Source organism: Oenanthe melanoleuca, chromosome 3, assembly GCF_029582105.1.
Source record: "Oenanthe melanoleuca isolate GR-GAL-2019-014 chromosome 3, OMel1.0, whole genome shotgun sequence".
Classification (NCBI taxonomy): domain Eukaryota; kingdom Metazoa; phylum Chordata; class Aves; order Passeriformes; family Muscicapidae; genus Oenanthe; species Oenanthe melanoleuca.
The window spans coordinates 73,675,341-73,689,406 of record NC_079336.1 but is presented as its reverse complement, the minus strand read 5'-3'; the positions used below and the strand labels follow the sequence as shown (position 1 = coordinate 73,689,406).

The window sequence follows — 14,066 nt, the reverse complement described above, 5'->3', positions numbered from 1 at the left end:
AATATGGAGTTGGTCTGTAGTCCATTGACTTCCATGGACCCTGGTCCAGGGGCATAAATCACATATTTCTATGTAACAATTAAAACATTAATGTATTAGGTCAGGCTCTAACTCACTAAAACTGCCTTATAGTGAATAACTCCTTCTTCCTATATGATAAAGACACTAAAAAAAGAAAAAGGGAGACTCAGACTTCTTTAATTCTGAATGGTTTTGAATATGACATATAGTGATGAACTCCCATTATCAAAGTAAAATTAAGCATTGTTACTTTTCCCCTGGCCTGTTGGAAATTAGCCATATAAATTATAAAATAGACCCAGATATAGGAAATCAAATAATGAGATAATCAGAGCTCACAGTAAAATACCCCTGTTAAGACAAAATACTTAAATGAGCTAAATTGCAGCATTCAATTGCACTCCTACACTTCATTGTAGCTCCTCCTGCATAAATTTTAGTCAAGCAGTTCCAAACAGGAAAATTAGCTTTAGGAAATGTCCATTGTCTTCTCATTGCCACTTCTTTTCTTTCTCATTTTCTTAATTCTATCAGTTCACTCTCTCCTTTTTCGACCTCATGCCTTCATTCTTTTGTTTCCTCACACTTTTAATGTCACCTCCAGTTTAGACAGATGAATATTCCACTGCTTTTAGCAATTGGACATTTTTTTCTAGTGACATTTTTTCTAGGATTTTTCTTATGCCTCAAGCTTCATGCTCTGCACTGATATGAGGCACACCCATATTTCAGGACTCTACAGTCATGCCATACAAAATATTAGTTCAAACTTGATAAAAGAAGAACATGGATGTGGAATTTATTTTGTGCTAACATTATGTCTTGATCAAAGGGCTTGCCTCTCAGCTGGGAGTTTGAATCAGTCAAGGCAATGCATGACCCACCCAACATTTTTGTACTCACTTACTTTGTATTCAAATGAAAAAAAAGAAATAAAGTTTAAAATTTTGACCACTTTATTTATTGTGCGTTTTTTCCCAGAACTAAAGTGTGCATATCCTTACATGGTGTGTTGGATGTGGACATTACCCATTTTGTAAAACATAAAACATCAATGCAAAGATCACAAACAGTAAAATTGTCCAGACTTGGAAATGCTATTAAACTTTACTTACTGTGTTAACATTGTAAAATGAAGCTGTCCCTCTGCCCCACACCATTAGAGCAATGAATATATTTTCAGAATCATACCCATATTGTCATTCAATTTAGAAGGATCATGGTAGATAAAAGCCCTGAGAAGTCTCCTCCTGCCTCACTTTGCCATGTCCAAAGCATCCCATAAGTACAAGAAAAATGAAGCCCTGTGAGTGTATCTTGCACAACACTTAATTGGATCCAGTCACCACTGCACCAGCAGCCAGGGGTAGGGCTGACACTGCATCCTTAGCTAATCTTCCCATGGTAACAAAGTCTGTAATGAGTGGGTAGGCTGGCTTTGTGTTGTATATCCCAAATACAGCAGCACAAGTACAGCATAAAGCTGGGTGTTTCCATGAGAATTCTGTTTGAAAGCAAAACCCCTGCAGAAAGCCTGCTATGAAGAAACCCTGAGAAAACACTTAAGAGCCACAGCCTTCCCTCTGACAAAAATGCTGTTAAGAAATACTGCCTCAAAATCAAAAATTGTGCTGAATGAGTGAAGAAGTGGTCAAAGAAAAAAACAAAATTATGCAAGAAATATCTTCCATGCCCTTTGATGCTTGCACACTGCACACACACATATGCAGGCTGCTCCCTCTTGCAAGAGTTATGGATTCCTGACTACAAATGCCAAGTAAGGTTCCTCACAGTAACCCTGCCAACTCTCCATGTTGACAGACTGCACAAGTACAAAAAGTTGTAATTTACCCCTCTTTGTACCATGATGAGCAAGTCTGTCCATTAAAACAATTATTCTTTTTACTTAGTGGATTAAAAAGCCTTGGCATAACTTCAATGTGATTTTGGTATGATTGCATATGCAATAAAGCAAAAAACCAACAAAGTAGGCCAACTTCTGAACTCTGTGTCCCTAAAACCACTGGGATTTTTGTTTAAGCAAGTGGTTCAGAATTTTGCCCTGATTAAAAAAAGCTTTAGCAGCAACATGGGTTGGCCTCAGCACTGCTAGTCAAACCAGTGATCTCCCATGCAGGTTCTGTTCCACTCCAGGCCACAGTTCCAGCACCACTCAAATCTGCACTGAGGGCGAGGACATTTCATGTGCATGCAGCCACCTGCAAGACAGCAACAGAATGCCTTTGGTACTTGGAAAACACTTTGAGATGTTAATCAACAATTCAGAGTACTTAAATCAATTGTCTTAGACATTAATTTACCAAGTAAATTATTTAATAAAAGTACAAACCTGAAGAGTATTTTCCTGGGCTTTCTAAAACCCACTGCTCCTCTCTTATTGGGCTTTAATGTGCTTTTCTAGGTAGGAGGAAATTAAAAAAGACTATGCTAGAGATAGGGAAAAGAGATGATAGTCTGTGGCCTCTCAAAGCAGTCCTGGAGGTACCTCCTCAAGGTTACTCTAGGCTAGTCCAGCTGTGAGCCAGAAGATAAACAAAATTAATTTTCTTTTAAAATTTGGATTGAAAGATTTGCAAGATTTGCACAGTTGGTGAATCAGGAGATACAGACTTTGGTGGCTGACTGCTGATTACACAAAAATGACATTAGTAATTTAAGCTGATTTGACCTTTTTAGTATCTGAAGCAGCCTTTTGATCACATCAATGTTTTTTGCGTGTTGGATTTCTTTCTTCTCCATACCATGAGAGCAGCTTTAATTTCTCTGCTCACAACCTTGATCAAAAGTTTATTTTGTAATACACAAAACATTAACATTGTCAAAGGTCATTACAGAAATACCCTTCAAATTGAAATTATGTTGCTTACCACACAAAGAGATCTGTTGTGTAATTCAAACTGAGAGAAAAGCATGCACCATGAAGAAATGCTGAAATGTCATTTTGGTTTGACTCCAAATGGTGATGGGAGGTACATGAAGTGTGTGTTCCCTACTGTATGAGCTGCTACCCTTACACCACATTTTTTAAAATGCCACTCCAGAATGTTTCTCAGAAGGCAAAAACAAACAAGAATTGGTTTGTTAAAATAGGCTTGTCTGCTTCACCTGACAGAGAGAGAAAACCACTTGTGATAGCAAGGACTATTTGTCAGTTTATATCTTTGTCTAAGAAATGCAATGTGACAGAAAGATTTTTATCTTATTTAAATGTAAACATACAAATGGCCAGCCTCCATGTTATGGTTTATTTAAAATTTAGATCCAGTCCTCTTTTGCAGTTTTTGTTAAGCCATCACTGGGTAAAACTCATCTCAGGTCTGGTACAGAGCCCAAACCCAATAGGTGCCCTCTGTAAAATGTGTGCCCTCCTTGCTAAGCTACATAAATCATGTTATTCTCTGCTACATGGCAGCTGAGATCAGCAGTGGAGAGTGCCCCAAGCAACAGGACCTACAGCTCTGTGAGTACAGCAGCCCTCTGAGAGACATGGATGTGTGTTTAAACTCACTCAGACTGGGGACTGAGCTGTGGGAACATGCTTCTCTCTCTCACTTCAGCTATTAGAGGAAAGTTACTGGCATCCAGAAATAATCTACAATGCCAGTAGTTTGTACAGGCTGTTACAGAAAAGTTATTGGCCTTGTCACTGCCCCTTGTAAAAGACACTGTCCACAGACTATTTGGGGAAGAAAAGCAGAATTATTCTCCTGTGTGGAGTCAGTGTACTCCTCCCAGATGAGGACTGCTGGCAGACCTCAGGATACAGTTGTCAGTCTCTTGACAGCAGCTGTACTTTGGCAGCTCTGAAGGGCTTCTTTGAGTTTACAAGTGGCAGCCTAGAAGCTGGCATGTGCAGTACCCATGACCAAAGAAGAAGGCAAACACTGCACTTTTTAAGCTTCATGATTTTGTTTGCAAAATGACAGAATCACTGAGATGGGAAGGCCCCTTAAGAGATCATCTAATCCAAAAGGCTGCTCAAAGCAGGGCAACTAAAGTAGGATGCTCAGAGTCTAAGAGAAAGTAAAGGTCTTACCACTCCTTCAAGGCTAACCAGAAGGGCTTTTTGTTTGGCTGTGCACAAGTGCTTGAATATAAATAGTCACCATTATCATGTTTCTATTTCTAATCAGATTAAAACTTCTGGTTTTCAGTCTGTTCGATAAATATGAAAATAATTTTTTGACCCAGCCCTCTGTTACCTCTCTTCTGCTGCCCACCTTGCTCTCTATGCTATGCCAAATCTTGTCTCACCTTCCCACTCTTCAATTCAAGCTTTCTTTCCTTCTGCTTCTTGTGCTTGAAGGTGTCTCCCACTTTCCATCTGCCAACTGCCTTCTTTTCTTTCCCCAGATTACAGGATTTTGTCCTATTTCTTCCCCAGTAATATTTCTGCAGTGTCATGCTGAAAGTGTTCTCCCCTTGCAGTTTATAGTGCCTTATTTGGGGTTTTCAGTGTCTCATGTAAATGCCACAAAACTGGGAAGCATCCTCTAAGTATTTGTATAATGCCTAGGCATTTTTATTAATTAGCATAAATACAATTAAGTCTTGGAACAGTATTAACCTATAAAGTACAGTCTATTTATCATTCCTGTTCTTCATTCTAAACATCCCAGTGCCAGCAGATTACTTTTCTTCCTACATGATAAGAACTGATTAATGCAAACTGTTTGTAAGGACTCGTGTTGCTTCCTCTAACTTGCTCTTCTACCATGGGCATGTGGCTGGGTTGGGATTAATCTCACCCAAATTCAGCAATATACTGTGCAGACATCTACAGCAGGACTAATTCTTCTCACTCCACTTTCAGGTGTGATTTTCTGGCCTACATATGATGTTCTGCATCATCATGAGATGAGTTTTACCCTACAAATATCTATTTTTCCCAGTGACAAGGGAAAGTCTAGATAACTAGCTGGATATCCAGTCATATGAATCTACATTCAATGCCCCATTTCCCCTATCTAAAAAATAGCCAGACATTTTGTTAGGCTTAATTAGTGGTTTCAGAACTAAGTGATTTAGTCTTTTCAAGATAATTTAGATAAGGTGACACAGGGAATTATTCAAGCTTTTTGTGCTCTCCCCCTCTTGGAATAATATTATGCATATGCACACCTGCACATTCATAAATTTATACTGTAAAAGTAATTTTAAGAGATGGGTAAGTACAAGATGTCTAATAAACTTACCATTTTTTTCTACTGGAATATTGCAGTTGGGGCATGGCTTGGTTGTCTTCTTGATTGTTTCTCTAGATGCTTCTTCCCATCGAGCTTGCATGGCTGCGTGTTCATCAACTGCGTATCCCTGCAAAGAGGGAGAAAGAGCACTCATTGGGGCATCCAGTGCTGCAAATGCACAAAGACAGGCAAGGCAAAAGGGAAGGCAAAGGAGGAGTCAGGTGAATCTGGCTGACAACATCATGTTAGACACCACAGGTTTGATTCTGCTTCAGGCATTAAAGCCCTTCTTGGAGGAAAAGCAAAAACACCAAGGAAATGCAACATTGGGTAATGCAGGATGGTGGGGTGCCTGGAAGGAAACTGTTTTTCATAATAAACTGTACTCTGTTGTATTGGAGGTCTGAGTTTCATTCCAATATGACCACACAAATATAACAGGCACAAAGAACAAACATAAAAATTTTGGGAAAAAGTTTAAAAACCCACTTGTGAGCAATGAAAGCTCCCCAGATAGAATGACACAGAAGGAAAAAATCATCATGAAGAGAAGAAAAGGGACTCCTGTGTTCGTCCTATTTATGACTGGGACAAAATTACATAATCTACACAAGTGTTCTATTTGGCTGTTTCCTGCCCAAAATGATAGTACAAGGACAAAAGAGATGGCAGTGCTTTGGGTCATTTCCATCACACAAGGTTGGCATCTGTGTGGATAGTACCTATAAACAATGCATGTAAGTTCCAACCTTGAAGCTCTGCTCTCTCCATTCATGGTTTTATTCAAGCATGTGGGAAAATGATGAACTTAAACAAAACTGTTTTATTTATAACAATTCCTGTAACTTCTTAGTGTAGACCATCTAAATACTTACAGGCTTTTATGTGGATATTTGTATGGAAAATTTTTTTAATGTATTTATTTCTAATATGACAGAAAAAGGAAATTGCCCAACTTTAAACAATAGAGCAAACCCATAACTCCACTTGAATTCTGGCCATCTAGTGTTAATAAAAGTGTAAGTTGTGTCAGTGAGTAGTGCCTCGATTTTAGTTCTTAGCTGAAATGACCACAGTTAAAACGGAATAACAAAACCAACATCTGCAGAAATTTAATTCCAGCTCATCTAGTGCCCATTGCAATATGCATTTAAGGAAAACCAAACCAAACAAAAAAAACAACAAAAATCCCCCACTGTCTTCTTTTAATCAGGAAACATTAATAATATGTTTGCCATTTTTCATTTTACAGCCAATATCAGTCTCCTCAGTCTGTGAATGTCTTTTGTTGCTCCTCACTGAATATTCTTTAATTTGCTTATCTTTTTGATGAAGATGTGACAAAAGTGAATGAAGTCTCTTCATCTGTATCCTAGAAATGACTTTTACTTTTGTCTCTGTGCTTGTGGAGAGGGAACTCAGCCCTGCACCCTGCTGGATTATTCAGCAATTTGGCAGAAAGATGACCTCTATACAACAGCACATTAGTAAGTTCTGGGAAACAGAAAAAGCTGCTCAGGCTAATAGCAAAGAACATAATCTAGTATTGATTTTTTAACACCTACATCCTTAAGGAAGGATGACTTCTGCAAGCAACCTGAGCTAGCTCAGAGAGGCAGAGCTGGAGAGTGGGGAACACTTGACCTGGGCCACAGCTGTCCCTGTGACAGGAATAAGATGATATCTCACATTAATGGGAGCTCACTGCTTAACATGCATACAGATGAAAAGTGTTTTAATACTTGCAAACACACTTTTTCCTCCCTCTTCATGGCTTTGTTGTGACCTAATAGCAAATGACACTGAGGCAAAATTTCACACACCATATTGCTAACTTTATTTGTATAAACACTTTTGATCTTAGTTCTGAAAACAGAACTGGAGACCTTAGGAATAACTAAAAGAAACAACTTCTAGCCACAAAAATGCAGTTCACCAAGACAAATTGCTGAAGACAGTGGTGAATTATTTTAGTATTTTCCATTGCAAAAATTCTAGCATGAACTAGATGCAGCAGCTTAGTATTTCAGCCCATTAGATCTGAAACATCCCTCCTATGCCCAGTCTTGCTGAATGCTAAGTTAAAAACTTCTTGCTGCATGAACCAAATGCAGAGAAATGGCACAGTGATGGAGTCCCTCTGATTCAGTGAGGAAATCATACCATCCAGATCTATAAGCCTTTAGTGTTCATGTGCTTTACTTAGTGCTCCACACCCAGAGATGGCAAACACACATATATTTATCTGCAGTTTTTTTGTCAAACAATAAAGAAAAGGTGTATGGCAATTCTTCCTTACCAGCTACTATTTAAATCTTGTTGTTACATCCTAAACTATCAAATCTATTCTCCTTGACAATGGCCTAGGTTGTCAAGCAGAGGGGTTTCTAACTTTGCTTGTTCTGCCAGGTCTTGAATAGTAAGTTCAGAGATGCTCCAGGTGTGTCTCACACATCAACTTGCTGAGGACAGGAGACTTTGATGCTCACTCAACAAAATATGCTTTAGTTCCCCAGTGAGTATAGAAGATTTGTCCCAGCAGTATGGAAAAACTAATAGATTTCATGTACTTTATTAATTAATTTTTTTATTCTCAACTGTGCTGCATATTACGACCAGGAATGAACACACATAAATAACAGCAAGCTACAGAAAGAGCTGTTGTAAGCACTATTCAATTTCCCCCCTGAATTATTCCCTTAGGGAGACAGGAGGAAAAGTTTGTCTTATTATCTCTGGGTCACACTGAAGGACATAGATTTACTTCTGTTTCTATGCTGAGTCTTCTTGGAAAAAACTAACAGGGATAAAGAGACTACAGAGACTGCTGAAGACCATACAACAATCCAAAAACTTGTACATGGAATGCTTTCTTTGCAGTTAATCGATATTATGCAGTACTGGAAAGAGATCTACAGGGACAGAGAGCATCTTGAAATAGAAGTAAGTGTCCTTCTTAGAGCAGCGTCTCATTCAGGTGATAGAGTACACATCGACCTGTCAGTAGAGCTACATGGAAGCAAATGAAGAGTGTGCTCACAGACAGCAACTAAGCAATACCATCTAGATTAAAAACATTCAAGGCAAAGCTTCAAAACACTGGAAGGCTTAGATATATAATGTTGAATTTTGACACTCACAAATTATATACTGCCTTATGATCATGCTTATTTTGCCTGGTATAGACAACGTATGAAAACTGAAGACTCTTAATTCAGAGTAGAATACACAACTGTTAATTTCCTTTCTGCTTTGCTTTAAGTGGATGTAATTTCTGCATTCCTGCTTGTTTGCCCTTGATGCTTCATCTCTCCCCAAAAAGCAAAAAAGCTGGTCATGCATAACTTAAAAAAAATGTATCCCAGTGAAGCTTTCTTTGAATCCAAAATACATTTGCTTTTGAACAGAAATGGTTGGTTTTAAGAGAATTTTACTTGCAAAAATAAGCTTTTTATTTAGGGTAATAGAAATATGTAAAATTATTTCACTTTATGTGAAATACAGAATTTTAAAAAGGTTTAGATGTCTCAAAACAAGAAGTATTACTCGTTTTCTAATAAGAATGTGAGTAAAGCTATGTATACTTGAGAGCATTTGAAAGGAAGAAAAAGAATAATTCATTGTGCCTGAGCAATGTTCATCCCACCATAATATTTAGGTTAACACAGCCCACTAGAGCTAGAGCTCTAAGCAAAAGCAGCCTCAGCTGTTGAAGCCTGTTTTACAATGGATAGTGACAGCCCAACTTAAATTTATTTTGTCTTCTTAGCTTCAACCAGGCTGTTTTTTGAACATGATGACATGAATTAACATACTGCCATGTTTATTGGTGCCTTTTACTGCAGGGGGTAAAAATAGCAGGTGTCTAGGGCACTACATAGGCTAGAGGGTTTTGGAAGAGAATGGATTATTTGAGCCACTTAAGAGTCAAAATCTCACCAAGAGAGATGTGCATAGCTATGGGACTATTGCTCTATTTTAGAGACAGATTCAGGCTAATCAAGATGCTAGAATGTGGCTGTAGATAAGGAGCAGAAAAGATACTCATTCAATCAGAATATATTTCACACACAGGGAAAATAGAGGTGCCAGTACTACAATGATCCAGTTAAATCCACATGAAGCAGCTTTGTGTGAGCCAATTTGTCTCGTGTGCCTCGGGAATTCTGACATAAAATGAAAGAGCTGCTTTGTGGTGACAGCAACTAGTTAAAATCAAATTGATATACACAGGGTATTATAATGGATACAATGAAAGAGTGCTCTGGTTTGGTGACACTGCACATCAAGGTTCCCACTCTGTGTGTTGCAGCCATTCATATAATGAATTAAATTCAGGTAGATGGTGAATATTGAATTTGCACTGCTCTAAAGCAGAAAATCTAATCTAATACAGGTCATTCTTATATAACTGTTTTCCATGAGTGGAATAAAAAACGTGCCTTCTCTTGTAAGTGGCAGCACAGCTGAAAATGACTGTCAGCTCAAGCTCATAAACAAAAGCAGTCTGTCACATCTTTTTTACTTTACTGCTGCCCAAAATAGGAAAGCTAAAATTCTCTCTATATATTTATCACCTATTTCTCATTAGACAGGAAGTTAAGACCTATTCTCAGATTTCCTCTGGTGCATTTTTATTTATAACGCAGAGATTAATTTTACAGGACATTTCCTGGTTATAGTTATTTTTCTTGCTCCTTTAATTAGGCACCTGTGGGTTGAAATGTCTCGAGCTCGACATTGTGAGTAAACCAAATACTAAAACCCTGAGCCTCAGTTTCTTTTTCAGTTATTTAAGATATTTTAGAAATCCAGCTAGATGTCCCTTTTCTTGTACAGCCATGTTTTATTTAACTTTTAAAATTTACCTGATGGGGGAAAAAAAAAAAATCAATGACCTAATAATAGATATTCCACATTTCATACTGTGACTCAGGACTCATTGAAAGATACTGTGTGTGATGAACCTTTTCAGTAGCTTTTCCTTCCACTAAAATGCAGGGAAATAATTAATGCTTTTTGTGGTTAGCATTTACTATTTATCTTTTAGATGATCATTAGCTGCTTAGAGACCAGGCTTCACAACCCTACATGCTGGAAATCTTCAGCATGGGAGGTTAGCAGCTGTCCTTGCACAATGGAAAAGGAAGCCTGGAAGGCAATGCCTGTACATTTCATACCCCCTGCTGTCAACTCTGAGACCTGCACACAGGAGGCAGTGGGAGGAAAAGATGGGCTGGAGGCTCACCTGCAGCCCACGTGAGCTGGGAGCTTTTCCAGGAATACATTCCAGCAGCCTTCAGCAGGATGCCAGATGCTGTGACAGGCTTTCCTGGATGTGTGTGCACCAGCACAGGGATGTACAAGCTTTATGTTGCACCTGTGCAGCAAAAAACACGTCTGGGAAGTGATCCAGTGAGTCTGTTTTGAGCCAATCCTTTGTCTGAGACATCATGCCTGAGTCAGGTCTGAGCCCAGAAACTCTGGTTAGAGTGCAGCCTGGGCCCTGGAAGTGTGTCCTGATGGAGAGGATCATGTTTGCCCTGACTCAGCTGAGGCACTGATTGCTCTGCTTATGGTTAGGTCTGGTGGGTTCCTGGGCTGACAGGGGTGCTGGATAAATTCTATACTGCCAGTTGCAGAACAGCACAGCTATTACCTGGATCCTACATTAGCTACTTGAGGGTGGAGAGGGCTGAGTTCCAAACAAGGAACAGCTGAAGTTTGATTTGAAGGTGGTGGGTCTGGGAGCAGCTTTGGGGTTTGGGTGACAAATTTGGGCTCCAATTTAGGGCTAAAGCCAGGACAGGCAGTGTCCCACAGGTTAAAAGCGGAGTTGAAGTCAAGTTTTACAGCACTAGCTATAAATTGACACTGGAAGAGACTGTAGAAGAAGGTTGAGAACATGTATCTTTATGTCTCAGTAAAAATCATGTTGCTGTTTCTTGTAAGAGACCACATCCTTTGTGCCAAGCCAGCACCATGAGCCTCAGGACCCATCACACTTTATCTGAACTTCTCTTGGCATACCTAGAGATTTGGTTTAGCCTGTGACAGCAATTATTTAATGACCTGATGACTATTCCTCTGTTCTGCTCTTGCTTTTGTACAATTTTTGTATTATTGCATGGTTTAACAGTTCCATGTGTTTTTGTAACTAACAGGCAGGAATGACCATTACAGGCACTATAGGTCAGAACAAACTGCCTCTGACCCTACAATAAAATGCTACATAGAGGAGTAACAGCATGGGATGAGAGAAGAGGCCTTGAAAGCAGAGGATGATATGTGAGGCCCCAGCACTATAAACTACACTCAAGGGGTCAGTTACCCAAATACAGCCTTGAAAGATGGGTAAAAACAGTCTTGAGGACAACGAAGAGAACAAAGGCATAACCAACTTGGGTAAAACACAAACACAACAACTTTGGCTTGTGAGTCAGAGAAGGATTCTGTTAACAAACACATAAGACTGACTCCAAGCAGATTTTACAATAAGAAGGAAAAGAAAAAAATCCTTCAATATCAACATCATGCTCCTTCTGGTAATGGATTCACTATACCAGCCCATTCCAGACTGCAGCTATTGAGCCTAGAACCCAGAGGAGCAGTGGAAGGTTAAAAATAACACCTGGGAAATGACTGTTACCTGAAAGTTTGCATATCCCTTATTTTAAATATACTTTGAACTGTAAGTCCTAGTGTTATTGTAAATGGGCTAAAAATACTTTATTGATTAGCTAAGACTTTGATAAAATTAGCAATACATTTTTTACTTTGCATATACAGTGAACATGGTCTGAACACCTATAGCAGGTAATGAGATTTTCAAGGTAACAAAATAGCAGAAATTTACACCACCTAGTCTGTGACCTGTGTGCAAGAAATGGGTAAGAATTTTCAGCTGCATCAGCAGCTAAAGATGAATATTTGGAGAAGGATTTTATTGGATTGCATGGATTGCAGGGCCAGACTTGCTAGAACAGACTCCTTCTCAGACTAGCTGGAATTAAGACTTGGACTAAGACTAGGTATGTTCTGACAGGATTTTTAAGGAGTTTGAAGAGATAATCATCAGCTTCTTGGAGAAAGTTTGTCCACAGAACCAACTTTTTAATAACACATTTCATCCAGGTTGTGTTACCCTTTTTTCCCCCAAACACTTATGACTCAGTGCCCCATATTCTACTCACTTATTTTCATAGGCACCACTTTTACAACCATGTCATTGCTGTTACAATTTACCTTGTCTCATCAGCATGCCCAGGACTAAAACCATCCTGAAAGCTACTCTGAAAAAGTTCAAATCTAATATGTGGCCACATTTTATTGTCCAGTTGCTAGTGAGCAAGAAGGTGCATTGCTAATCCTTGTAAAAGGAAAATCATCTAGAAAGGTTTTGTGCTAGGAAAGCTGGGCTAATTTTAAGATGGGACTTGCAGAGGAAGCTGGTTTATGGCTAGATTCCCCACTAGCACAGACTGTCTATGTGTGAGGTTAAAGAGGTCAGGAAGCTTGGTTTTGTGGTGTACATAGCAGGGACTATGTGGTTATTTCTAAACCTAAATCTGGCTGGAGTCACCTTTGCTGTGTCATTGATTCCATCATGCACACTGTGTCTTTTAATTCATCAAATATTATTTGTTCTGTCATCCTAAAGTTCAAATGGCTCCAGGAGGCTGCAATGGTTTTAAAACAAAGTTTCTCAACTGATACTGCCACAGATAAATTTTATTTTCCCTGAAATAATCTAATTTACACACTAAGATGGGAAATAATCAGTCCTGCACCAGTAAGTAAATGTTTAAGATAAGCTTCCAATGGCCTATCTGAGCTAAAAGTAGATATTTCAGCAGAAAGAGAACATTTTATCCTTCCCAATGGGCCAAGCAATATCTGTGCACAGACCTGAAAGGTCATGATATGCCAGTAGTGAAAGCTGGGCTGCTCTCTGCATGCTTGCTGCTGAGTTTGCCTTTCCTACCCCAAGCAGCAAGTAATGCCATTTAGCTTCCCTAAAGCATCCAACTCCTCAGGTGCCACCACAGCCCTTCCTGCTCTCTGTGCTGCCATCAACTATGGCACCCAATTCCTCTACAACAACTCTCCTTTCTGGTTTTTCTTTCACCTCTTTCACACTCCTCACGCTCCACCATGTTCACCTCAGTCACTCTGACTTAGGCCTGAACCTGCCCTCAGTGTTTCTGTTGTTGAACATCAGAGACCTGCAGGCATTTGCAGAAATGTGAAGGCAAGAGAAGTCCTTTCACTGCTACAGCCACTACAGGCTAAAGCAAACCCTGCATTTTCCTTACTGGAAGTATTTCCCTGAAGCTGATTGTGCACCCTGTGCCTGTTCTGGAGAGGAACAGTTTAGTGCAGGGTGTTTGATCCTTAAATTCGACTGGCGGAACTTGTGGCAATAAGATGCCTTGATAAAATAAATGATATGGAAATGATCCAGACAGGAGTCAGATTACATGAGCTGGAGACAACCCTGGAAGTGTATTATTCCTACTTTGAAACAGATCGTGGGCAAAGATAAAAAACCTCACTACGATCACAGCAGGTTAGGTGTGACACACAGACCTGTGCACCCGCAGGTGATGCAAGGGGAGCAGCCAGCCTGAGGGCACGGTGGATAAATGCTGACACTGATTTCGGGACAGAGATGGGAAGTGTCCCGCGGCTCTGCTCTCCATCCATGCCCCGCATGGTTTGTGTGCCCAGCACAGCAGCCCCGTGGGCAGGGCGGCTCTGCAGCGATGCTGGCGGGTGAAACCAGCATCTCTCTGGGCTCGTCCTGCTGCTGCTACTGCCCGGTTTGCTCAGGAAAAG

At 39.7% G+C, this 14,066-nt stretch overlaps 1 protein-coding gene across 1 annotated transcript in view; it reads right to left on the bottom strand.

Moving 5' to 3' along the window:
- Positions 1-820: 820 nt before the first annotated feature.
- PRKN (parkin RBR E3 ubiquitin protein ligase) overlaps positions 821-14,066 on the bottom strand; it is a 652,741-nt gene continuing 639,495 nt past the window's right edge. Inside the window, exons 11-12 of the mRNA XM_056488202.1 lie at positions 5,238-5,355; positions 821-2,240 (exon numbers count right to left, since the gene is read on the bottom strand). Of these exons, the coding sequence (XP_056344177.1) occupies positions 2,131-2,240; positions 5,238-5,355 (228 nt within the window). The 3' untranslated portion in view covers positions 821-2,130. The remainder of the gene's footprint in view (positions 2,241-5,237; positions 5,356-14,066) is intronic.